At 41.5% G+C, this 26666-nt stretch overlaps 2 protein-coding genes across 2 annotated transcripts in view; both read left to right on the top strand.

The window, feature by feature from the left end:
* The first annotated feature begins 6903 nt into the window (after positions 1-6903).
* LOC118849651 (40S ribosomal protein S28-like) lies at positions 6904-7113 on the top strand. Its single transcript, XM_036758581.1, has one exon. It carries the CDS (start codon positions 6904-6906, stop codon positions 7111-7113), a length of 210 nt encoding a protein of 69 aa, XP_036614476.1.
* A 14793-nt stretch (positions 7114-21906) lies between these two features.
* The window catches only part of LOC118851517 (ubiquitin-conjugating enzyme E2 E2), a 402390-nt gene continuing 397630 nt past the window's right edge, over positions 21907-26666 (top strand). Inside the window, exon 1 of the mRNA XM_036760993.1 lies at positions 21907-22239. The gene's annotated coding sequence lies outside the window, so the exon portion shown is untranslated. The remainder of the gene's footprint in view (positions 22240-26666) is intronic.

Genomic DNA, 26666 nt, shown 5'->3' with positions numbered 1-26666 from the left:
TTCAAATCCAGCCTCAGACACTAACCAGCTGTGTGATTCTGGGCAAATCACTTAACTTCATTTGCCTCAGTTTCCTCATCAGCAAAATGACCTGGAGAAGGAAATGGCAAACCACTCCAGTATCTCTGCCAAGAAAACCCCAAATGGGATCACAGAGAGTTGGACACAACAGAGCAACAGCAGAGGAAGTGACAACTGGCAGCAGAGGGCTTGGTTCCTGCTTCCCTAAACTCTACTACACCTTTCATAAAACTATGCATAGTTTTAGTATGTTCTAGAGCAGCTCTCCAAGTCACATACAAAAGATTGCTTAATAAACAGTGTTTAGCCCAGTGCTTATATCTGAATCCTTGACCACGCCCAATATGATATGGGACAGTGAAGAAAGCAGGGTAAAGATCTCTTCCTCCTATATCACCTTGCATGGGACTCATACCCAAAAATATCTGGGACATGCCTCGGGCTTAAACAAGAAACCTGTCAGGGAAGCTTAAAGAATTTTCCCAATGAACAGCTCTGTTAGTGGGCATCTATTCCAAGGGGGAAACTGTCACACGGGATAATAGTGAGAAATGGCTTGGAGCCACTGATAAAACTGCCCTTGGAGCCAGGAAGACCTGGCCGATGCCCTGACCTTGAAGGAAACCGACTGCGAGACCTCAAACAAGAGGGTCAAGTCAAGGGGAGCTACTCACTCTCCCAATGCTGTAGGTCTAAGTCTCTAAGTTACAGAGAAGGTACCCACTGCAGGGAGAGAAAGAGGCTCCTTACCAAGGAGTTTGCGCAGCCAATGAAATTCCCAGTCTCATCCTTGCTCCTAAGGTAGCCGCAGCTTTTGTCTCTCTTACAGGACCACATTAATCATGTTCTTTAATCGTGAAGAAGTGCTAGGTGCTTCTTCTCTGACCTGAATAAAAGCCTAAATAGCGGCTGTGGTGGATACAGTCAGGCAGCTGAGTGGCTCAGTGGAAAGAGGGCAGAAGCTGAAGTCACATCCTGCTTCAGGCACTTACTAGCTAGGTGACCCTGGGCAAGTCACTTCACCCTGATTGCCTCAGTTTCCTCATCTGGAAAATGAGCTGGAGCAGGAAATGGCAAACCACTCCAGTACCTTTGCCAAGAAAATACAAAATGGGGTGACAGAGAGTCAAAAACATCACAACGAGAAGTGGATAGAGTTAAAAAAAATTTTGCTGCGGGTGGTCCCAGGCATAGTGGACAATCTCATGTGGGTGCAGTTGAGCAAGCTGGAGTCTGGGAGATCCCAGTTTGCCTTCCAAGTTCTGCAGCTTTGGGAGGTTCCCTCGATCTCTCGGAGTCTCTTTCTTAACGTGACAAAAGAGGAGAATGACTTGAGTCCATTAACCTGTGTTGAGGCTCAAAATGAGGGAATGTAGCAAAGAAAGAGACGGATAAAGCACTTAAGTGCTTATTAGGGCTTATTAGGCACTGTGTTAAATGCTGAAGATACAAATACAGCTAGAAGAAAAACTAGTCCCGGCCCTCAAGGTGCCTATATTCTAATTGGGTAAGACAAATCTATCAAAAGTATCTGAAAGGCAGGGTGTGGAAAAGAGGGTGGGCAAAGAAGTACTGTGAGAAGGTTCAGAGAAGGGAGTGGCAGCCAGGAGAGCAGTGAGTTTGGCTAGCCTGGGCACTTCCTTACATGGCGGTTCTGGGGGAGAAACTCTTCAAGGAGGGGCGGGACGGCCTGGAGAGGCATCCCTAAGGTGAAGAGGCTTCTAGGGCAAAGGTGGAAAATTCCCAAAACTCATGATCAGAGCTGGGAGAGAAGAGCACTATGTAGAACTTGAAATACTACATAACATTTTCATTATTATTAGTAAATAACTTTTTAGGGCTAACAAAATGCATTATCGTCCATTATCTCATTTTCTCCTCACAACAGCCTTAGTATCTGGGAAGCAGGTGGTACAAATATTTTGTTGTGTAGTTGTTTTCAGTCATGACGGAGGCTTCATGACCCAATCCTTATTTTACGATTGAAGAAATTGAGTCTTCAAGAGATTACATGACTTCTTATGGTCACATATCAGGTAAAGAGTAGAACATGGACCAAGGTTAAGGCCTCTGACATCAGGTCCTGAGTCCTCCCCATGCCATTATGAGAGAAGTGCCCTATAGAGAGGTCACATGGTACAGCAGAGGCCTTAAGAGGCTGGCTCACAGCCCACAATATTCCTGAGTTTGGCTGAACCAGATTAAAATTTAATAGGGAAATATTGAACAAAATAGATAAACACACCATAAAGTGTAGATAATGTTAACGTGGTTTTCTAAGTCAGTATGGAGGTGCAGGATCCTCAGGTAAGGTTTAGTGGCTCCTGTTTCTGTTTGAGTTTGACAGAGCAGGTGTTAGAGGGAGGAAGCTGGACCCGGAGAGACCTGGCCTGGAACTCTGCCTGGGAATCCTCAGTTTCACATCTGTAAAGTAGGAATGACAGCGCAGTCATTGTACCCGCCTCAGAGGCTTGTCGTGAGGCTCAAATAAGCATCTACGTCAAATGCTTTGCAAACATTAAATATCATGCCCGCTAAAGGGAGAAGGAATAACAGCTGATACACATGTGTGCATGTTAAGCGTATATCAATAGGGCTTTAAGGTCTGAGAATGTTTCATGCACATCGTCTCATTCGACCCTCGTGACAAACATCTGAGGCAAGTATTAGACTATCATTATGCCCTTTTTATAGAAGACGAGACTGAAGTTCAGGGAAGTAAGGTGAATTGCTCATGGTCAGTATCAAAGGCAAGATTTAAACCCATGTTCCCTTCCAGGCTTCTCTTCACTACCTAATACCGCTATGTAAAATGTTGGATTCCTAAGAGGAGGAGTCTATTGTTGAGCTAAAAAAGATAATTAATGGAGTCATAACCAATAGGGAACAAATGTGGCAAAGCCTCGGGACACTGATTTGGTGATGGAATTCTTCCCCTCTGAAGTGACCGCTCATCCTTGAGCCTCAGCTCACAGCCATCATCCACCCTGAATGAGGCTGGCGCCAAACTCCTGAAGAGGCAAGGGAGATATCTCCATTTCCCGCCCCCCCCCCCCCATCCCCCTTAGCACAACTATACCCAAGTACAGCTTCCTCACCCAGCCACACCCTCAGTCAACTGCTTTTGCTCCAGGCAAAAAACATTTCTAGCAATGACTCTATTTGTCAGTACAGGTGTCTTCAAAGATTTGACTACGTAAGCATTAGGGATTCAAAATATAATGAAATTATTCCTGCCCTCCAGGAGCTTATACTCAATGGGGGAGGCAGTATATACGCATATGTATACATATAAAGTAAGCATATGTAAAATAAACATGAGATAATTTGGAGGGAGAGAGTACTACAGGAGAACATTGTATTTAGTGGACAATCAACTGTGAATGACTTAGTTCTTCTCAGCAATACAATGATCCAAGACAATTCCAAAGGACTCATGATGAAAAATGCTATCCGTCCCCAAAGAAAGAACTGATGCTTGCTGAATGCAGATTGAAGCGTACTATTTTTCACTTTCTCTATTTTTTTTGTCATTTTTTTTCTTTCGGTCTGTTTCTTCTTTCACATGATTGCACATATATAACATATATTAAATTGCTCACTGCCGTGGGGAGTGGGGAAGGGAGAGAGAAAATTTAGAACTCAAAATTTAAAAAAAAATTAATGTCAAAAATTGTCTTTACATGAATTGGGAAAAAATAAAATGCTGTATAATTGAAAAAAATTAGGGGAGGGGTACTAGTATCTGGGGAGTTAGGAAAAGCCTCATGAGGGAGGTGGTCGCCAAGCCAAGCTTTGAAGGCAGCTAGGAATTCTAATTTTTAGCATTACATTCTACAGGAAATGCCAAGGTCAATGAGATGTACCCCTGTCCTTCAAAAAGCTTACAGTGTGGTGAGGGAGATAAGACTGGGCCACAGGTAAATATAGTGAGAAGATGATTGGGGATGGGGGGCCCAGAAGAGACCTGTGATTTCATTGCTTTAGGGAATTCCCTATGGGAAGAAATTCCTGCCCTCAATGCAGATCCACATCTGCTTTGCAACTTAGAGTCTAAGAGAATTGCTTGGAGCAATTCTCCCCCAGAGGGTTGAGTGACTTATCCATAGTTACACATCCAGTATATGTTAAATGCAGGAACTAACACCTAGAGTTGTCTTCAAGTCTATGTTCTTTATCAATCAAAGAATGTTGTTGTTCAGTCGTTTTCAGTGTGTCCTGACCCCGTTTGGGGTTTTCTTGGCAAAGATACTGGAATGGATTGCCATTTCCTTCTCCAGCTCATTTTAGAGTTGAGGAAACTGAGGGAAGCAGGGCTAAGTGACTTGCCCAGGGTCACACAGCTAGTAAGTGTCTGAGGCCAGATTTGAACTAAGATGTTCCTGAATCCAGGCCTGGCACTCTATTCACTACAGCACCACCTCAATGTCCCTCACCAAAGAGCAGTGGATAACAAAAGCTATAGGGGGTTATATTTTCAATTGGCTAATAAATTGTGGTATATGTTTGTGATGGAATACTACTGTGCTGTAAGAAATGATGAGGTCAATGATCTTAGAAAAACATAGAAAGACTTGCACAAAATAATGAAGAGTGAAATAAGCAGAACCCGAGAGAACACTGAATTCAGTAACAGTAATATTGTTTTAAGAACAACTTTGAGTGAATAAGTCATTTTGGCCAGTATAAATATCTAAATCAACTATGAAGGGCATATGTAGAAAGACACGAGCTGCACCCAGAGAAAGAACTGAGAAATAGAAGTATGTATAAAATAATTTTACATATATATGCCTGTTTGTGTCTAATGGTAGTCATCTGGGGAAGAGGACAGAAAAAAAAGAATTCACATGATAACTTTACTATATACTTAAAAGGAATAGCAAGTTGTACACAATAGATCTGCAGTTTCATATGCCATCATCTTTTTTATTATACTATGTTATGGCAATACTTGTTTTATTCCATAAATTAAAAATAAAACAAATGTGAAAAAAATAAGGCAAGGAATGGGAAAGATACCTTTTTCTACTATAGGTGATAATTGTAAAGGAAGGAAAGAAAACCTTTAAACATCTACCATATGCTAGGCACTGTTAGGCACTGGAGATTTAAGGATAAAAAAATGAAACAGTACCTGCCCTGGAGGAGCTTACATTCTATCAGCACTTAGATGAGAAAAAAAAATGAATATTTCAATCTTAAAATGTGTCACTGTAATTTTTGGTTATTTTATTGATTCTAGTTTTGTCCTTTAGAAAGTTTTACTATTACAATGTTTCCTTGGTTATTTTCCCAGGAGTCCTAACGTAGCAAGCATGACAACTTCCTAGGTGCCAAAAGAAATCTACGCATCCTTAAAAATCTGTGGTTCTTAAAAGGTCACTGAAATTAAAGCAAACTTATGGGGTAATCTGCAAGGAGTAGTATTAATGAGGCTTCCATGGAGTCTAGACACTTGCTTTTGTAAAGATGAATGAAATTACTGTCTGGTTTCATATGGCAGAGAAGAAAATTATGCAAATTCATTCATGTATTTAGATTAGCCAGGTATGCATATTTTTAATATTCGAGATTTTTTAAAGGAAGTTTATACCATAAACTAGGGAGGAAATTCCCTGTTGTTTATGGGTTAAAAGAATAATATGATTTTGTGCTCTGCACCGTTAATATTCTATTTGTGGGATTTGTTTTGATCCTAAACATTTTATGATTTTCTGCATTAAGTATGTAATTGCCTATAAAACTCACAAAATTCTCATGATGAAAAATCTCACTGGCTTCAGTCATAATGTGAGTCTGATAAAACTCAGATTTCTCCTCTGTTGAAAAGAGAAACTGTCTTATCTTTTGCGTTTTATCTGATTTTAATGGGGAATTGAAAGGATGTTTCTTATTCTACTGAAGACGTTCTGAAACCCAGGCAGAATCTCAAGGTAAAGAACAGGAAACAGGCATTGATTTCCTTTATCCATCCCAGTCTCTTTGTATCTTTTGGTATTGTGGTATGATGGATTAGGTGGACAGTCCAGCAAATATTTCACATTCTCAACAAGCTCCATTTGCCAGGAAAGAGTTTGCAGCAAAAGTCAGTAGAGAAAAAGAAATTCTTAAAGCCAGGTCTGGGTTAGATGCAAAAGTAGTCAGGCATATTTATGATAGCACTTTCTGTTGTAGCAAGGAACTGGAAACAAATTAGGTGCCCATCAGTTGGGGAATGGCTGAACAAATTGTGGTATATGAATAAAATGGAATGTTATTGCACCATAAGGAAACAAATTTGAAGGGTTCCAGTAAACCTGAGAATTGTGGGAATTATATGAAATGATGCAGTGAAATGAGGAGAACTGGGAGTACAATCTTCACAATCGCTATAACCAAGTCTGAAAGATTTAAGAGCTCTTACCAATGCAATGACCAATCAGGACATCAGAAGCCAGATGATGAAGCAGGCTTGCCACCTCTCCACAGAGGAATGATGCACTGGAGACATGAAGAATAAGAACAATGGTTTCATATGCAACCAATGTGTGAATTTATTTGGTTCAATTATCGTTATGCATTATGAGGGAGTACTTTTATTTGAGGAAGGAAGTTGGGGGCAGGGATAGTTGGTCGTTTATAAGTGATTTTAAAAAAAGAAAACAAAGAAAAGAATGTCCATGAAATATTTTAAAATAAAAATATTTAAGAAGAGTGCAAAGGAAAATTCAGGTCAACCAGGAAGTTTTGTTACTAAGATGTTAAATTTAATATACACATCTCTTCTCGCTTCTATCTGATTCCACCTCAGAGGTGACAGAAAAATCAGAGCTAGAATCTTAAGGCAAAATAATGACCCAAGAGTCTTGTCTCTCTCCCTTCTCCTGTGCCACTGCCATCATGGACACCGGCTGCATGCAGCCAATCAAGCTGGCTCGGGTCACCAAGGTACTGGGCAGGACCGGTTCTCAGGGCCAGTGCACCCAAGGGCTCGTGGAGTTCATGGACAACACAAGGCTGTCCATCATCCACAACATGACAGGCCTGGTACAGGAGGGGGACATGCTCACCCTGCTGGAGTCGGAATGGGAGGCCGGAAGGCTTCGGTGAGACTGACCAGTGGAGGCTCCTAGGCTGTGGAAGGACTGCTAAGGGATGTGTAAAATAAAGAGTTTTGTCTAAAAAAAAATTATGACCCAAGAAATACAGCAATAGAACACCTTTTGGAGGGAATAGACCAGGGAATCTTGGACAGAAGGCAATGTTGACTCTAAAATCCTTTCTTACCTAATTGTATTCCTTCTATCTCTTTCACTTAAGCATTTATTCCCTTTCTCCTACAGTAATAGTAATTCAAATTTATATTGAAAATAGGGATTTACAAAAAAGACTTCCCCCCAAACAGCCTTCTGAGGCAGGTAGTGCAGGGATTATTATTCCCATCTTACAGTGAGGAAACTGAGGCCCAGAGGAGTTACATGACTTACCCATGGCTGCAGAGTTAGTAAGTGTTGGAGCCTAGCTGCTTTTTCCACTTCACTATGCAGACCTAGAATCAAGGTCCTTGTGATGCCACTTGGCTTCATGGGCCTCCATTAAAGTGTCTCCTACATCTCCTTTTGCCATGGACCAGACCTTTCCCTCTCATTGAAAATAGAATTTTCTCTCTTTCTCATTAAAATGATTTGTTCTTTGTACCATTCCTCAGGACTCCGGTGAATAACATGGGCAGTGTGGTAAAGCAAAACAGTGGCAACTCAAATAGAAACAGGGGCCATTAAACCATAACAAGGATCATGTATTGACTTGGAAAAACCACAAATTAACATCGTCTATGTTTTATTATATGTTATAATATTTATTATGTATTATGCATTTTATTATGTATTTTCATTTATTTTGTTAAATATCTTCCACTTATATTTTAATCCGGTTTGGCCACACATTTGATACCTCTCTAAAGTCAGAGGATCTGGGTTCAGCTGTATGATTTTGGGCAAGTCATTTTACTTTCCTGAGTCTCAGATTCCTCATCTGAAAAATGACAGGGCTGGACTAGATGACCTCTGGGATCCATTCTGGATTGAAATCTATGATCCTACCATTTTATCTGATAAATGAATGCCCCATATGAATGTTCCATATGGTGCTAGTAGATGATAACAGTATTATTTCTTTTAAAGAACGTAGCTACACTTTCCCAGGGCTAGCAGGGTGTGCTTGGTAAAGAGATTGGGCTCTTTGAGCCCTGCGAGGCAAGGAAAATTCCTGTGAGAAGTTATTTTGCACCAATTGGTTTAGATGATGTCTGATGGAAATAATTGTAGGGTGATTTAAAGGAGTTTGAATTGGGTTCCTATGACTTGGTGTTTCTACCAGAGGAGAGAATAAGGATAAAACATCCAGGAAAAGAGATCCATGGTAGATAAATGCTCAGTGGGACACAGTTCCTTAGGAACAGGTGATTCATTAACGAATAAATAAGCACTCATATTTTGATAGTGCTTTAAATTTTATAAAGAACTTTCCTTTATGACATCAGGAGATAGGCAGTACAAGTATTCATCTCCCATTTTTTTAAATTAAATTTTATTTTTAAATCTGTGAAAATCTGCCTTCTCTCTTCTTACCTCATCCCACCCCCAGAACAAAAGAAAAACAAAATCCTTAAACAGGTATGCATAGTTAAGCAAAACTAATTTCCACATTGACTCTGTCCAACCCATACTCTGAGTCCATTACCTTTTCATCAGGAGGGGGGCAAGTAACATATTTCATCATGGATCCTCTAGAATTAGGATTGATTGGCCATTGCATTGATCAAAATTCCAAAGTCTTTACAAATTGTTTATCTTTACAATATTGTTGCTATTATAGAAATTGATCCCCTGGTCCTGCTCACTTCACTTTGCATCAGTGTTATATAATTTATCTCAGGCTTCTCTGAAATATCCCTTTCATCATTTCTTACAACATAATATTATTCCCTCACTATATACCATGATTTGTTGAGCCATCCCCCAGCTGATAAACTCCCTCTCAGTTTCCTGTTCTTTGCTACTTCAAAAAAAAAACTGCTGTAGACATTTTGTATATATGATCCTTTTCCTCTCTCTTTGATCACTTTGGGATTCATCTCCCCATTTTAATAGAAAAGCAAACTGAGATTCAGAGAAGTTAAGTGATTTGCCTAAGATCACATAGCTAGTAAGTAAAAGAACCGAGCATCGACAAAGAACTTAAAAAAAAAGATATGTCATCTTTGTTTTTTAAAAAGGAAAACAGAGTGTACACTCCAAATTTGGGGCCAGTGAACCTAACTCTGATTTCTGGCAAAATTTTAAAACAAGTTATTATAGGCATTGTTATTCAACCTCTGGAAAATGAAGTGGAGATGGCAAAAATGCCCAACAAGTTTACACCACGAACAGGTCATGCTTGACTGTCCTTACTTTGTCTTCAGATAGGGAAATGGAGAAAATATTGTAGCTATAGTATACCTAGATCATAGGGGAAATTTGATAAAGCCCCTTTTCCTATACTATTTTGTGGAAAAGATAGAAAAATGTGGGTTATACAATAGTACAATTACATGGACTTAAAATTGATTGAATGGCTAAATTCAAAGAGGAGCCATTAAGGGTTCCATGTCTAGTTGGAAACATATCTCCATTGGAGTGCCACACAGATTGGTGCTTGGTCCTGTGCCAGTTAACCTTTTTTATCACTGACTTGGATAAAGGCCCAGATGGCATACTTATCAAATTTGCAGATCATGCAAAGCTAAGATATCTAATATGCTGAATGACAGAGGATTGGTAAACTATTGAGTTGAATGAATAGGCATAAATGTAAAATTGTACCCTGGGGTTCAAAAACTAAACAACACAAATATAAGATGAGAAAGGCAAAATGAAACTTAAGCTTATCTGACAAAAGAATGATGGAGAGTTTAGAGGATGGCAATTTGAATGTGTTATGGGTGCAGTATGGGTTCCAGAGATGTTAGGGTGGTTTTAGACTGATGATCTTGTTATATTTGGTCCTATAGAAGCTGGAGAATTGCATTCAGTACTTGAAGAGACAAAGGCAATCAGAACAGTGGAGGTCCTTAAAATTGTGCTGCATGTGGATTAACTAAAAGAATTGTAGACGTTTAAGCTCAGAGAAGAAAAGACTTCAGAGTATGTGAGAGAAATGAGTGCTTAAGGGGCTATCCCGTAGCAGAGGAATGAAGCAGGTTCTCTTTGTCCCCGAGGGCAGAAACAAGCAGAAATTGCAGAGAGTCAGATTTCAGCTCCAAAAGAAGAACAAAAGTGGAATGGCTACTCTGAGAGGTAGTGAGCTCCCTGTCCCTAGAGGTCTTCAAGCAAAAGCTGGCTAACCACTTCTGGGAAATGTTGGAAAGAATTCTCATTCAGGTACAGGTTGGATCAGATGGCTCCTGAGGGCCCGTCCAACTGAAATTCGGTGTTCTTTGAGTCTGTGCTTTCTGACTCCAGACTCGGTGCTCTTTCTGTTGCATTTCTCTGGAAAGGGAGTTAGTAGGATTTCATCCTTTTTCCTCCCTGACCCCAACCATTCTGTCCCTCAGTCTGGGACCTAAGGCTTTTCTTGACTCTGGCCATGGAGCTGATCTATTTCCATGTACCATATATTCCCTTTTATTCTCTTGATGTTATGGTAGTAGCTTTGAGTTATAAGTAAACCTCAGTTAATAGAAGTATTTATTGCTTCATATAGTATATGAATATCCAGGGTGATAAGTCTGCAGCTTATGAGTCAGGTGACCAAGTGTCTCTGTCAACCGGAACAAAGACCAGAGGGGGAGCCATCTGAAGGACCAGTCCATTGCATAGTGCTAGTAAACAGAAAGGAAGCTAGGTGAGTACTCAGTGCCCAAATGGACAGGAGGGCATGGTGTGAATGAGACATAAGAGATGTGTCCAGATGATAAGAATGAAACTAACCCAGTGGGGAAGCCATGCTGTCCCATTATACTTGCAAAGGACTCATCTCAATCTTGCTTTCTTCATTTTTCTTATGAGCCTGTGGAATCCATCATCAACAGTTAATTCCAACTCAAATATCCTCTTATATTAGGATTGTACCTATGAAAGGTTATTGTGTGGCATAGTGTATAGAGGGCTGGCCTTTGGGTTCACATCCTGACTTTAATACTTACTACAAGTATCTAAGGCAATTAATAGCAGAAGAACAAATCAAAAGATCATGGACTTGAAATGGGAAAGGGACCTTAGAGGACATATGGTCTAATCACCTCATTTTATGATGAAAAAAGTGAGTCTGAAAAAAGTTAAGTGACTTTCCTAAGGTCTCTCAGATAGTAAGAAGCAGAGCGGAGATTTGAATGCATGTCCCTTGCCTTCAAATCCAGCAAACCTTCCATCATACCATGCTGAGCATGGTACCATAGTAGTAGATAGAGGGCTGGACCTGAAGTAACAAAGACCTGAGTTCAAATCTTATTTCCAGTACTTACTAGCTGTGTGTCCTTGGCCAAGTCCCTTAAGCTCTCTCAGCTTGGTCTCTTCATTTGTAAAAAGAGGAAACTCATTTTGTAAAATGTAAATCATAAAAGGTACTCCTACAGTGTTGTTGTGAGGATCCAGTCAAAAGAAATAGCATGTATAAAGCACTCCACAAACCTTCAAGAGCTCTGTCAATGCTAGCTATTATGATTAAGTTCGTCTCTCACCATCAGATTCACCATCTGTAAAATGATAATACCTACAATACTTACGTCACATGTTTGTAGTAAGGCTTAAATGTGATGATGGATCTACAATACTTAATACTGAGAAGGAGTCCAATATCTTTTAATTCCTTAACTCAAGGGAGTGACTCTGATGGAAGAGATTTTAGGCACTGGCAGACGGATGAGGATTTTTCTTGATCATGGGGTAGATTTCACATCATGGAGGCAGTTATTTACCCTGCCTAGGCATAAGACTGGTACAGTTTGTCCATTCTATTAAAATGAAAAGAAAAGAAAATCTTTTGGAAAAAACTTTGTCTGGCTGGGGGTAGCCTTGGAGTAGGGAAGACTTTCCCGCCTCTGATACGTTTTAGTTAGGTGACAATGGACAAAGCACTCAACCTCTGAGGGCCCCAAGCAGTCTACACAGAAATTACGGGGGCAGGGTGGAGTTGCTGCTTAACATTGTGGAGGAAATTTCCATAATAGAGACGCTACCTTCTCCTTTTTAATCAGTTTGCCTAAAGGGTAGTCACTTTTATCAGTCTTTTCAATGATCCAGCTTTTGGTTTCATTTATCATAACAAAGACAATCATTAAGCACTTACTATTACATTAAGCACAGCTAAGAACTGGAGATATAGAGAAAGTCTGGAACCCTGCCTTTCCCCCACCCCCTCCCACCCCCCAGGAAAAAAAAAATAACTGTCTCCTCCTTGAACTCTTAACCTCCAATTCCATCAGCTTTCAGCACTATTATTACAATTTTTTTTCTGTCCATTATTGAAGAGAGAGAGAATCTCCATCGAACTCCATTTGACACCCAAACCTCCACTAATGTAGTTTCCTCCTAGCTCTAGTGCTCAAATAGAGGCAGGAGCACAGAAGTATATTTGAACTGACGGTGGTCAAAATTCATATGGCTTCACTAACCAAAATATTATGAGAGGTTAGATCACTTGCATAGTAATTGAATGGGGTGCAAGAGAAGACTCACAAATAAAACTAAGAGAAATGAGAACCATCCTAGCAGGAGGCTGGAAGTCATGTTTGATGATAAGATCATTTTATTTTATGAACTTGCTCTTAGACTTTCCCCACCCACCCACCCCCAAACCCCAAAGGAAATGAGAACTTGGGCTTTGAACTTTGACAAATATTGAGAATATCTGAAAGGCAGATTAAGAAGAAATTCTTAAGAGCTGATTGGGATTTACTGGGAATTTTTAAAGACTTAATTACATTTTAGGGGAAAGATGAGCTATTCTGAAGATACTACTTATGTGGGAAAGACAGCCATTCGCTATCTTCTTCTCACCTTCTTGGCCTGTTTAACAGCAATTAGTGTCATATTTTCTGGCTTTAATAATCACTTTAGAAAGCGAAGTGGAACTTAATGGAGTGTAGGAAAAGTGACTTCCTACTTTAGAGGTGATAGGTGTGGTGGCATACAGAGGAAAGAGCCCTGGGTTAGGGTTGGAGGGCCGGGCCCCACTCCCAGTTTTTCTTCTTTCTTATGCGGCCTCAGAAAGCCTCATTTTTCCCATCATTGAAATCATGGAGGTGAGTTTGGATGGCATCTTTATGCTTTAAGTTTTATGAAAGTGTTTTGGTTTGGTTTTTTCCCCAAAATAATCAACCAGCCCACTGGTTATTCTACATTTTATCAGTAGCTTTTGAAAATTTAATTTGAATATATAGAAATGTCTATGATTATTAAATGTTACAGTTGGAAAGGACCCTAGAGAGCATCACATAATCCAACCTTTCCACTTATAGATCATGGGATCACAGATTTAGTGCATGGAGGGATACTAGAGGTCATTCTTTCCATCCCTCTCATCTTACAGAAGAAGAAAGTGAGGTCTGGGAAGCCAAGCAAAATGCCCAAGGTTACACAAGAAGCTAATGGCAAAGACAGGATTTGAAATTAGGTCCTTAGCCTGAGGGGCAGTTGGGTGGGGCATTAGATAGAGCTCAGGTCAGAAGTCAGGAAGACTCTCCTTTCTGAATTCCAATCTGGCCTCAGACACTTACTAGCTGTGTGACCCTGAGCCACTCAACCCTGTTTGCCTCAGTTTCCTCATCTATAAAATGAGCTAGAGAGGGAAATGGCAAACCACTCTAGTATCTTTGTCAAGAAAAGCCCCAAAGGGGTCACAAAGAGTGGGACATGACTGAACTGAACAACAACCTTGGCTTCCAGATCCAGCACCTTTTCCTATCATACTTCAAGGCTAATTAAGGACTTTCAAGGTGATGTAACTTACCCAAGACCATACAGGTAGTAAATCATAGCTTCAAACCCGATCCTCTGACCCCAAACTCCCTCCCACTACCTCCCCACCAAGAAACTAAAACAGTGTACCTTTTTGCCTGATCTCCTTGGCACGAGTGCCATAAAGGACTTATAGAATGAACTAACAGGAATTCCAAATGAAGCTCAAGAGCCTGCTCTGAGTTATAAAAGCCAAAATGAGATGGCAGAATGTCATCCAACAGATGAGCAACTATCTAAAGTTTGTTTGAAAATGGCTATAAGGAAAATGCACAGCACCCGTTAAGAGTATTGTAAGACTCCATCTGTCATTCCAACATCTCTGTTGTTGTTCAACTGGGCTACTAGCAAGAACATGAGATTAATAAAGGAAGTGCTGGGATTGTGGAATCTGATGGAGGAGGGGGGAAGAGAAAGAAAGACATTGAGTAAACAAAGTATGACTGGTGTAAGTGTAATGGATTTATAATATTGGAAGGAATTTGTGTGGTGGGCCCAGATCAGTTTTGTTGCTTCTCAGAATCCTATCAGGAAAACTGTAAAGATAAAAATGTTTAATAAACAGTTCATATCTGAGTTTTCTTGCTGGAGAAAAAAAAAAAAGAAGAAGCCTTATCAGAAAGAAAACAACAATAACCTGTTGTGAATGCTTAGGGGGATGAATCGATCAATCCATCAATAAGCATTTATTAAAGGCTTACTATACACCAGGCGCTGTGCATGAAGAATAAGAAGGTGGATCCAACAGGAGAGTCTGCTTTTTCCCCTCTGCTTTTAAAAACCAAAGTAGAAGCAGTGGACCCAGAAGTCTTGGATTCAGATCCCACCCCTGACTCTAACTAGATGTGTGACTATGAAAGTCTCTTAATAAACCAGCCAGTAAACAAGCATTTATTGAGTGTTTATTATGTTCCAGGCTCTGTGCTGTATGCTGGAAATGCAAAGAAAGGCAAAAAGAAAAATAAAAACTGGTCTCTGACTTCTAGGTAAATGAATCCTAATGGGGAGATAACATGGAAATAAGGAGGCACATACAAGATATATGCTGAGTAAACAGATGGAAAATAATCCAAAATTGGAAACATAGCAGTGGCGAGGCCTGGGAAAGGTCTTCTACAGAATTGTAGATATTAGCTAAGTCTTTGAAGTAAGCCAGGAGACAGAGGTGACGGGACAGATAAGCAAGCTAACAACCACTGCGAAAGCATCAAGGGAGGAGATGGAGTGTCATTCAGGAGGAACTATGAGTAGACCAGTAATCATGGAGGGGAGGAAAGCGTAAGACCAGGAAGGAAGGATTCAGGTTGTAAAGAGCTTTAAATGCTCAACAGCATTTTATTTTTGGTCCTGGAGGTAATGGGGAGCCATTAGAACTCACTGAACAAGGGAGTGACATGATCAGTCTGACATTTTAGAAGAGTCACCATGGCAGCTAGGTGGAACGTGGATTGCAGTGGAGACAGAATTAAAGGCAATAGTCCAGGAAAGAGTTAATAAGGGATTGAACTAAAGTTACGGCTATATGAATGGAGAGAAAGATAGATGCAAGAAATGGTGTGAAGGTAGAAATAAGATTCACAACAGATTGGATATTTGGAGTAAGTAAGTATGAGGCATTAAGGACAACTACTAGTTATGAGCCTGGGTCACAAGGAATATTGTGGTACCCTTAGTAGTATAAAAGAAGCTCAGAAGGAGGTAGGGTTTGGGGGGATGTCATTTTGGACATGACAAGGTTCCAGTTGGACATCTAGTTCAAGATGTCCAAGAGGCAGTTTGGAGAGGCCTATCACTTGAGAAAAAGACTAGGGCTGGCCTCAGTTTCTTCATTTGTGTAAAATAAAGAGTTTGGACTAGATGGTCTCTAAAATATCTAAATCTCTGATCCTATGATCCATCCAGAAGACAGGCTCAAAAAATTCTCAAAAACTCTTCCATGATCCCTGGTATCACCGGGGGTATGTGGAGGGGGAGGGATGGAGATCTAAGAGCTTGCCTGTGGTAAATACACCTGGCTTCCCCATAAACAATCATTTCTAAGAATACCTCTCCTTCCTATAACTTTGGTAAGGGTAAATGTATGACATTTCTTTTAAGCTGACAGCCTTATTTTCTTGAGGCCTGGGAAATGTGGGCACATGCTAATTTGAGAGGTATAAATTTAGAATGTATCCAATTTATATGCCAAGATAGTTTTCTGAGTGGGTATGCTTGCTTCCTGAAATCTCTTTGATTCTTTTGACCCTCCTTCAGTGTTTCCCAAATTCATTCGACCCCAGAACACTTGGTGATTTGAAATATATGGATGGAACCCATAAATGCTTGTTCAGGGTATCTGGAAGGGCGCATAGATATATGATAGACAGACAGACAGACAGATAGATGGATGGATGGATGCAAAGATATAGGTGATAGAAAGATGATAGAAACAAAAAGAGAGAAAGGAAGAAAGAAAAAGATATGGATGATAGATGATAGAGAAATAGATAAAACAGATAACAGAAAGATAGATGATAGATGTAAAAATATTGGAGGGAGGTAGCTAAAACATTTTTAAAGTACCTATATACCAGATACTGTGTTAAGCTCTGAGAAAACATATAAGCAAGTAAGATAGTCCTTGTCCTCAAGGAGCTTAAATTCTAGCTAGCATAGAAGACAACACATAAAGGGGAACTGGAAAGGGAGGGGGTGATACTCACCAAGACAGGGTTTGGAAATGGTTGGGAAGTGACCAGGAAGCCTGGTTCTGGGCAATATACGGTGATAGTTCCCCTATAGGAACTCAGAGTGATTTCAAGGGTGAAGTCCAAAGTTCAAGACTACATATTCTGGCAAATCAGAGCATGTCTTGGTCTTTCTTAGTCCTTGGAGTTTTAGCATCCTGCAGTTTTCTTGGTCACTGGTTTATCTTCTCCACTAAGAGGCTCTTGAATTGTAGGAATCACCATCTACCAGGCTACCGGCAAGAAATCCCAACTTCTTGGACTCGTGTGTGGTTACCACAAGGGCTACAAAACCCCATTTCTCAGAATCACTGGTTGTGACCTGAAAACTCAAGAAAGGGAACCCAAACCATAACAGACAGCCAGGAACTTAAGTTCTACTCTCAGGTTCACGTAGGTAGGCGCACAGACTCCATAGCTACAGGAGGTGAGGGTTAGGGGATGATGTTGGAAAGACATTCTATCTTCTTTTTGCTAGAAATCCAAGTGGAAACTGTGCTGCAAACCAGGTAGGGCCCCCAGGATAAAGGGGACCCAGGACATGTTGGTGCAAAATAAACAGCTCAGACTCAACATTATTGCTTGGCATAGTTTGTATACATATAGTATTCCATATTTTACTTAGTTTAGTTTTTATCCAGGAAACTGCTCTTCACATTGAGGAGGGACACCAAGGATCTTTTTAGGGGGGAGGGGAGAATGGGCATCGTACCACTAGATAGCTTAGGCTTGTCTTACTGGTGTCTGGGTGGTTTGGGAGTGTAGATTCAAAGAATAACAGGTGGCAGGGAGGAAACTGGAGAGAAATGAAAATAACAAAGGGGTTTGTGTTGAAATAATACTGAAAGATAAGAAGGGAAAGAGATGGGCAGTGGTGAAGAGGTATCCTGGAACTTCCTCCCCCCTCCCCCCCACAATGGGAAATTCCTCATGTATCAGAGAATATGGGACCTGAAAAATCTCATATAAATTAATAGTAACAAATTGTCAGAGAGGTCACAAACTAAAATATAATGTATGAGTAAAAAAAGTTCAATACATCTCAATAGCTTTTAAAATATTTTATCACGTACTAAAATGTAGTAGGGAAAATGTTGTCCTTGGGAGCATAGATTTCCAGTAAGAAAGGGCTTTAAAGGTCATGTAGCTCAATCCCTTATTTGACAGATAAGGAATCTTTTGGCTTAGGGATAGTAAGCCACTTGTCCCATGTTACATGGGTAATAAGAAACCAAGTCAGAATTCAAACTTAGATCCCCCGACTTCAAATCCTGTACTCTCTCTGAAGACTTGGGTTTGAATCTAGTCTTTGACACTAAAGCTGTGCGGCCATAGGCAAATCACTTAAATCTCTCTAAGTCTCAGTTTGCTCTTACATAAAATGGGGACAATATTACTTGCATAATCTACCTTAAAGGGTTGTTGTAAAGAAAGGACTCTGTAGATCACAGCATGCTTTATAAAAATGACTTGTTATGAAAATAAGCCAAAATAATGACATATGTTATATACATTATTTAAGCATTTTATCTATACAATTAGTAGGGTGACCTTAATTTTCTAGCCCATGAATTGAAAAAAAAAATTGGTTTGTAGAGTGTATTCCGTAAATCAAAGGCTGTTAGCTGCAATGGACCTTAGGGATCACCTATTCCAAGGACCTCCTTTTTAGGGTGGGAAATTGACACTAGAGATGGTAAATGACTTCTCCAAAGTCACATAGAGAGCTGTAGAGTCAGGATTAGAATCCAGTGGCACGTCTCCCCATTCAGGGCATTTTTCCTCCCTAACACAACGATCACTAAATTTCAATCAGCATCATTCTTTTCAAAATTACACCAGGGATTGTCAGGCCACTAACCTTGAGCTACCAAGAGGTAGTGGAGAAGTTGGCACCTGAACTGGGCCTTGAAGGAGGGGGCAGGACTTCATGTGATGGAGTGTTAGTGAGGATCCATTCCAGATCCAGGGAGAGGACAGGACAAGAATCAGAGATAGATTTTGTCTGGAACTCAGCAGATAGGCTTGGGGAATAATATGAAATAAGGTTCAAGGCCAGGGAGGCCTCGAGTGTTGGAATCGTAGGGTTATACATTTATAGTTGGAAGGGATCTTAGAGGTAATTTTGTCCAACCCTTTTATTTTACTGATATGGGTGTCAGAGGATTTTCAAATTCACTCAGGTAGTAAGTGGAAGAGCCAGAATTCAAACTTAGATTTTTTTTCCTCTAAAACCTGTATTGTGTCAGAACACCTGGGATTGATTCTTGCCTCTGACATAAGAGACAGATGGCACAGTGGTTAGAGTATTGGCTTTATACTTTGCTGTGACCCTATTTGGGGTTTTCTTGGCAGAGACACTGGAGTGGTTGACCATTTCCTTCTCCAGCTCATTTTACAGATGAGGAAACTGAGGCAGACAGTTAAGTGGCTTGTCCGGGATCATAGTTAGTAAGTGTCTGAGGCCATTTTTTTAAACTCAGGAAGCGGAGTCTTCCTGACTCCAGGCCCAGAAATTTATCTACTTTGCCACTTAGCTGCCCTGTAGTTAGGAAGACCTGAATTCAAATCATGCAAACACATTCACTAGCTGTGTGACCCTGGGCAAATCACTTCACCTCTGCCTCAGTTTCCTCCACTGTAAAAGGGAGTTAGTAATAGCAGCTACCTCCCAGGGGTTGTTGTAAGGATGAAATGAATTAGTATTTATAAAATGCCTTTGCAAACCTTAAAGCACTATAAAAATACCAGCTATTATTGTTATTATTAGAAGACAAAATGAATATGGACATGAAGGATTGATGGGCTTAAGCCTGAAATACACAGAAGAAATAACATTTATTTGGAGATCATTTGGTTTTTCTCACGAGAGAATACTCTGGGAGACTTGTGTAAAAATTGTAGTTATCACACCAGAAGAAATTAGGGCAACATTTATTGGGCTGTTCTCTCAGGTAGTAAAGGAGTTGAATTAGTAATATTTTTCTGAACTGGACTTGGGGAATGGAGCCACAAAGGTTTACCTACATAGCCACACAAATCACTCCTCACGAAATAATGTAGCAGCAAAAGTTTTGGCTTTTGAATGGATGAAACATACATTATTTTCACAAGGATGGGACATGATAAAGTTCTATAGTTGGTCTGTTGATATCAATGAATGAACAACCACAGGACTTTGTTGAAAAACAATTTTGATACTTTCTCTGATAATGGGATATTTTGTTATCCATCATTCATCGTAAGAAACGATACTATTGACAACAAAGTACCACTGGTTAGAGATAAGAGTAGCTTATTAGACGCAGAAGAAGCACAGCTTTAATGTAGCCAGGAGACAGGGATTCTATCATCTCCTGTCACCTGCTAGTTGAATAAATATTGAGACCTTTAATCTTTCGGTGACTGCTGCTCTATGCAGAAAGATAATGCATCCTCCTACCTTGTAGATAAATCGGGAGGATAAATTCCATTATTTAATGAATTTTGTTCAATGCTGTATTTGTTTAGATTATGACATTCAGGATGAGAAAAAGTTTTGATAATACACTTTTCCTAGCGATTTCTCTCTCTGCATTTCTATGCATGCATGTATATGTATATGTATGTGTATGTATGTATATACATATATATGCATATATAAACTATATATAATGTCCTCACTTTTCTTCTTTCATTGCATTTTCCTATAGAACAACATCTGTCTTTTGATACTGCTTTTTCTACCTGAGTCTTGTGTTTAATAATCTCAGGATATGACATTTCTAATCCCACAATATTCTTTTTTTCTTAATGGTTTATGTCTCCAGCGCCCTAAGTGATAAATAAAGGTGGCATCCAGTCTGCTCTGTAGTGATTTATAGGTCTAGGTTCTATCTATTGGTCAAGTCAGTTTTTGACACCTGGTTCTACCAGTTGTTAAGGGTGTCTGAGAGATCGGCCCTGTCTGAAGGAGTCACTAGGGGAAAGGGTTTTCTTATTCGGGGAATGTGGAATTAGGCTTTTGGTGGTTTTCCCTGGGGATTTTCTTACCCTGATTTCTATATTTCTTGCCTGCGGCCAGTGTGTCACACAGGACTCTGCTCCTTGTCACAAGGAGGGCTTAATCTTGCATTAATTACACTAGGTCTGCAGCTTTCCCTGAGCTAATCAGGAAGGGCATTACATATTTACTTCTGTCCACCCTCAGGTGACTTAGGATCCCAAGGCTCCCCTAGCCTCGGTAGCAGTCTGGGGTCATGAGTCATGGTCCTGGCTTTGGAGAGATCTGACTCCCACACACCCCAAAAGGGAACTGGCTTCAGTGTCAGTGACTCCCAGCCCGATTCAAGGTGGAGTCAGTGACCCCATCCTCCCCACCGGGATGGCCCCAGGTGGCTTTGACTCGTGGGTGGGGAGGAGGTGTGGTCTGGGAAGAGAGAGGTCTGGCAGCCTGGGCTCAAAGTTGGTCAGAAGGCCTGGATGACCTCACCTATTCCCTAGTCCTTTGGGTTTCAGAGGTCAGCCTGGGCAGCTTGGCCAAACTTTTTTGAACACTCAATGTGCATAGGAAGGGAGCGTGTGTGTGTGACAGAGTGAGGAGAGGAGAGGGCCGTGGATGAGAAAGAGGCAGAAAGACAGAGAGAGAGAGAGAGAGAGAGAGAGAGAGAGAGAAATGGGGGAGGTCCCTTTTACTTCTTGTTGAGTTTTGGGGGCCCACATTCTCCCCCCCCACCCCTCCGTCCTTCCCACTCCTCGGGAGAACCTCTCCACTCTACCCCACCCCCCGCCCCCCATCCCTTTCTGAATCTCTTCCCCTCCCCCTCCTTGTCAGTGTTTCCCTTTAACGCGCGCGCCCGCCACGTCCCTGCCAAGGTCCCCTCGCCCCCTCGCCCCTCCCCCACCCTTCTCACCCCTCCCCCTCCGAGCTCCTCCCAGCCAGCCTCCCCTCCCCCCTCGGAGCGCGGGGCTCAGCTGTCACTTTACTTTTTCTTGCTTTCTCTTCCCACCCCCACCCCCCCAACGCTGCCCCCGCCCCTCGCCGGGAGGGAGGAGCCTCGTGCCCGCGGGCGGGCGCGCGCCTCCCGGGGCTGCCCCCGCCCCCTGGCTCGAGCGCGCGCCCGGCTCCGGAGGGAGGGGCGGGGAGGGAGCAGCTCCGGGAACGTGGGGCGCGCGCACGGCTGGGTGTCCGAGTCGTCGGCGACGCGGGCGCGGGCGCGGGGGGCGCGTGCGCGGGCGGAGGCGGCGCGGTCCGCGAGGTGCTGGTGGATTCACTTTTCCCAGAGTCCGGGGCGGCAGCAGCCGGAGCCCTAGCCCGAGTGGAAGGACGCGGGAGCTGCGGGAGCCAGAGCGGGGCTAGAGCGAGCGAGGGAGGAGTGCGGGCGCGCGAGGGAGCGCAGCTGGGCCACTGGCAGGGTCCGGGTGTCCGTGAGTCCGCGGCCGGCGGACACCCCTGCCTCCTCCTCCTCCTCCTCCTCCTCCTCCTCGGAGATCAGCACGAGACAGCGACCTGCGCCCACTCTCCCCCAGCCCAGGTAACCGGCCGACCCCCGGCTTCGGCTGCGGCTGCTGCCCGGGGCTGGGGGACATCCCCGCTCCCCCTCCCCCTCCCCCGTCCCTCCCCCGCCGTCCCCTCGGCCCCCTCCCCCCGCGCCGATCTCCTCCCCTCCATCTCCTCGCCCTATTTTCTCCCCTCCCATTCCCCTGCTGTCTCCTCTCCTCTGCCACCCCCTCACTCCTGTCTCTTGGCCCCATTTTCCTCCCCCATCTCTTTTCCATCTTCTCCTACTTTCTTCCTCCTCCTCCCACTCCCTTCGTCCTCTACCGAATCCCCCCCTCCACCTTCTTTTCCCCATCCCCCTCTTTCCGACCCCTTCCTCTCCCCATCGTCTGCCCAGCCCTCGATCTCATCTACCCATCCTTCTCCAGCCTCCCTGCCCCCTCCCTCCCCTTCCCCCCCCTCTCCCTTCCTCCTTCTCTCTTCTCTCTTTCTATCTCTCTCTCTCTCTCCCTCCCTCCCCCTCTCCCCCTCTTCCCTTCTCCCCCTCTCCCCCTCTTCCCCTCTCCTCCTCTCCCTCTCCCTCTCCCTCTCTCCTAAGCTCTGGCAACTAAGTCTTTGGAAAGTACAGCAGAAATGTCAGGTTGAAAAGTCTGCAGTTTAATCTTTTGCGATTTTCTCTAATTGCAAAATGATTGCACATTGTATCTTCTCCATGACATGTGACTTCTCTGGTTCCCTTCCATCTCCTCCCTCCCTTCCCCCCCACCCCCCCAACACACACCCGTTTGCCAGGCAGGAAAAGACCTGGTGGTTGGTGTACGTGTGTGTCTCGGTGTGGACTGTGGGGTGTATTGGTCTTTTGTGCTGCCTGGTGCCTGTCACACTTTGGAGCAGTGGCAGACAGCACATTTTTGTTCCCCTGGTTTGTTCTCTACAGCTTTCATCGGCCTGGTTGGAAACCGGAATTCCCTGGGTTTGTTTAGTGGTGGGGTTCACACCCCCCCCCCCAACTGTTTTGATCCTTTTGCCCTTTACCTTTTCTAATGAAGATGGAGTAATGGAGTATTGCTTCTTTGCAGAACCAACGAGGAATATCTAATTCATCTTCCCTTAAGGAAATTAAGGCAGAGAGAGAGAGAGAGAGAGAGAGAGAGAGAGAGAGAGAGAGAGAGAGAGAGAGAGAGAGAGACAGACGTGATCCCAGGCACTCCGTGCTGGACCCATTTGCATGTTTCCAGGATTCGTCTTTCTATGTAGTTTTTTTTTTTTAAATGAGGTACCTCATCATATGTTTACTTAAAAGTGTAAAGAGAAGTGCTAAGACTGAGCTTCAAATTATTTCCCATTCTGGACAAAGGTTAAGCCTTCTTTGGGATTCTTATGCCTAGCTTTTTTTTTTTTTAGTGGGATGTTTCTAAATGTCTAATAATTCACCCAAGATTTTCGAGATAATAATATGCTTCTTGACCTAGACGATATTGAAGCTTCTTGGCTCTTAGCAGTTTTGTGTGTGTGTGTTGATTTGGACATCATGTATGAAAGTTTTCATAAAATCATAGCCATTCTGCATTTCCCCACTTATTCCTATGCTCATCATACCTGTTCCCACTCTAACATATATGCTTATATCTATACCTACTCTGGCATAGATATAATTTCTATCCTTTCCAAAGAAAATGCAAGATCAAGGATCTCACTTTTCCTGTGGTTTTTAGTGTTTTCTCCCTCCTCAAATCACATTGTATTTATTTCTCTTTGTGCATGTACAATGTAAGCCCCTCGAGGGTAAGGAACTGTCCTCTTTCAGTCTTTCTATCCCTAGAACTTGGCACTTTGGAGGTGTTTGGCAACTGTTGCCTTTGAATTGAATTAAATATAGTTTTGCTTAAATTTGGATTGTGATAGCTTTTGTACACAGTGATAGAAATGGACTAAAGTTTTGTTTTTGAAAAGGGCAGAAGGGGGAAAACACAAGCAGAAAAGAAAACAGCTAGAAATTAAATAACCAACTAGGCATTTTCCTGTTTAAAAAAAAAAAGCTGGCATGACTTGTTATTATAATTACACACTGTGGGCTACTGTCAGAACATTTATCTCTTGGATGGTAACCTGGCCTCATGGAGTGAAAGTGATTTTTTTTTCAGTTAGAAGTAATATTTACAGCAGAATCATTGCACTTGATATTCAGTGAACATGTGGGCTTCATTAAAAATACTTTGCTAATTTCAGGACTGTAGTTGAATACAGTATGTTTTGTAAACTTGACCAGTTTGTGAGGTTCTTAAAGTAAATATGTTCAGGAAAGGTCAACATACAGACTTTCATATAACATACCATGATTCAAAGTTGTTTAGGAAATACAACATCATATTTTGCTTCTGAGGGTAAATGAAGGTAGGATGGCTATAAAATCAAAATAACCATTTGAAAATTGTAACGGATTTCAAACTGCTATTGTAAGCGAGCGCTGCGTTCATAGCCTTGGGGTTTGTTTATCTTTCTAGGTTAAAAAACTGGTCTAATACTTAGGAATTTGCCTTGGTAAAAATGTGAATTATTTTTCAAAACCCTAATTCCCAAGGACATGATTTTAGGAGTTTGAGGTTTTTAAATTCAGGAGTTTTTGGTTGATTTTTATTTTGGAGATTCAACAAAGCGCCCCTTTTCTGCATTTAAATCTAATTAAGGCTGTTCTAAAAAGTACTTTCTCTTTTTGAAAATTACCTACACTGGGGAAAGGCAATCAGTTTTTCCCATAATTTTTTCTAATCAAGAATTCCAAAAACATAGTTAGAAACAATTCATTTTATTCTCGTATTTGGGAAGATGAAATATATTAAGTATTTGTTTACATCTAAAATTGGCAGAATGGTTAGAGGAGTTCTTGCCCTTTGGCAGTTTGAGATTTCGATAAAATAATGTGTCTTCCCAAAATCCAGTCCTGAAGCACATTTTTTCATCTTCGTCAAGAAAGTATATTTTAAAAATGTCTACATTTGTCTGAAAAATGTTCAAGGTATGTTTAGCTTCTACCAATTTTATTTTTTGTTTTCTTCATCTTTGCCTAGATCAGTGTGTGAGTTTCTGTCAAATGAAATAGCACATGGATAGTGATTTGCGAATTTTAAAATGTTATATAAATGCTAGTTATTTCTATAATCTAAATGTCCAATTCAGATTGTGGGCTGGTCTCATATCATGACCCTGTAGATATACTCTGCAGACATTTATATGTGAATTTTTTTCTTTTAATAATATATTTAATATTTTTCCCCAATTACATGTAAAAACAGTTTTTAACATTTGCTTTTTTTTTATTTTGAGTTCCAAATTCTATGTGTGAATATTTATTGAGAAGACAACAAATGAAGATAGCTTGCTGAAACAAATATAAAAAGAGGCCCTGGAGGGTAGTGGAAAGTGAGCAAAATTTGGAATCAGAGGACCTAGGTTCAAAATTCTGTCCCTTCTATTTATTACCTGTGTGACCTTAGAAAGTCACTAATCCTCCCCAGTCCTATCTCCTCATTTGTAAAATCAGGAGGTTGCCCTGGGTATGTAAATGTCATTGCAGTTATTTCTGTTATACTGAATTAGAAACCAAATTTTAGGCATAGTTGGTACAGCTGAAGTAGCTTCAGCAAAGTCCCAGCAAGAATTTTATTCAGCTGAGGATTTCCCTGTTTATGACATGCCCCACACAGTTAGCTTCTGTCATAAGTGGTACAAAATAGTCTTGTATCACATTGCTAAAAACACAGTCAGCAATAGCTATTGCCACATTCTAGACAAGGAGGTCTGGTTATCACACAGAGATATGCACTCACATACGCACTGATGTGCTCTTATATACACACATCTGGTTAATTTTAAAGGAAGGAAAATAAGTTCAAGAAAATCAATGTGAAATCTAAGGCTTATGATTAAAGTAAAGTAAAAAAAAATTAGGGGAAAAATCAAGAAATATGGTAGCTGTGTTAGAGCTAGACATGAAACATACCGATATAAAATTTCAGTATTCTATTAAGTGACTTTAGTGCTCATAAAAGATGTCACAGCTGGGGAGACTGATGTTCTCCATTCATGGAATAGGTGCAGAGACAGTGAGATTTCCCTGCTAGTGGCTTTCAGAGCTGTCTTACAGGGCAACTTCTGTAAAAAGAATTTTCTAGTGATTCATCAGTTCTTTCCTCTTCAGTAGGGAGTCCTCAGCCTCTGGGAGTGCTGGGGAGGGGAGTTTGTCTTTAAATAGAAATACTGGGATTTGAACATGGATTTCTCCTGATTCCAAGTCCACTGCTCATTCTACTAAGCCATACTCTTCTAGGTATAAACTAGACTCTAGGTATAAGAACTCCTCCATCCACCCTTAATTCCTCTTAAATGCTATCTCTTGTCTCGATTGTATCTTTTTTTCCCCTTCTTCTTGGATTGATTGGTAGGGGATTTGTAGTAAATGAA

This window comes from Trichosurus vulpecula, chromosome 5 (assembly GCF_011100635.1).
Source record: "Trichosurus vulpecula isolate mTriVul1 chromosome 5, mTriVul1.pri, whole genome shotgun sequence".
NCBI lineage: Eukaryota > Metazoa > Chordata > Mammalia > Diprotodontia > Phalangeridae > Trichosurus > Trichosurus vulpecula.
The sequence above is the reverse complement of the archived record's forward strand: the minus strand, read 5'-3'. Positions and strand labels throughout refer to the sequence as shown.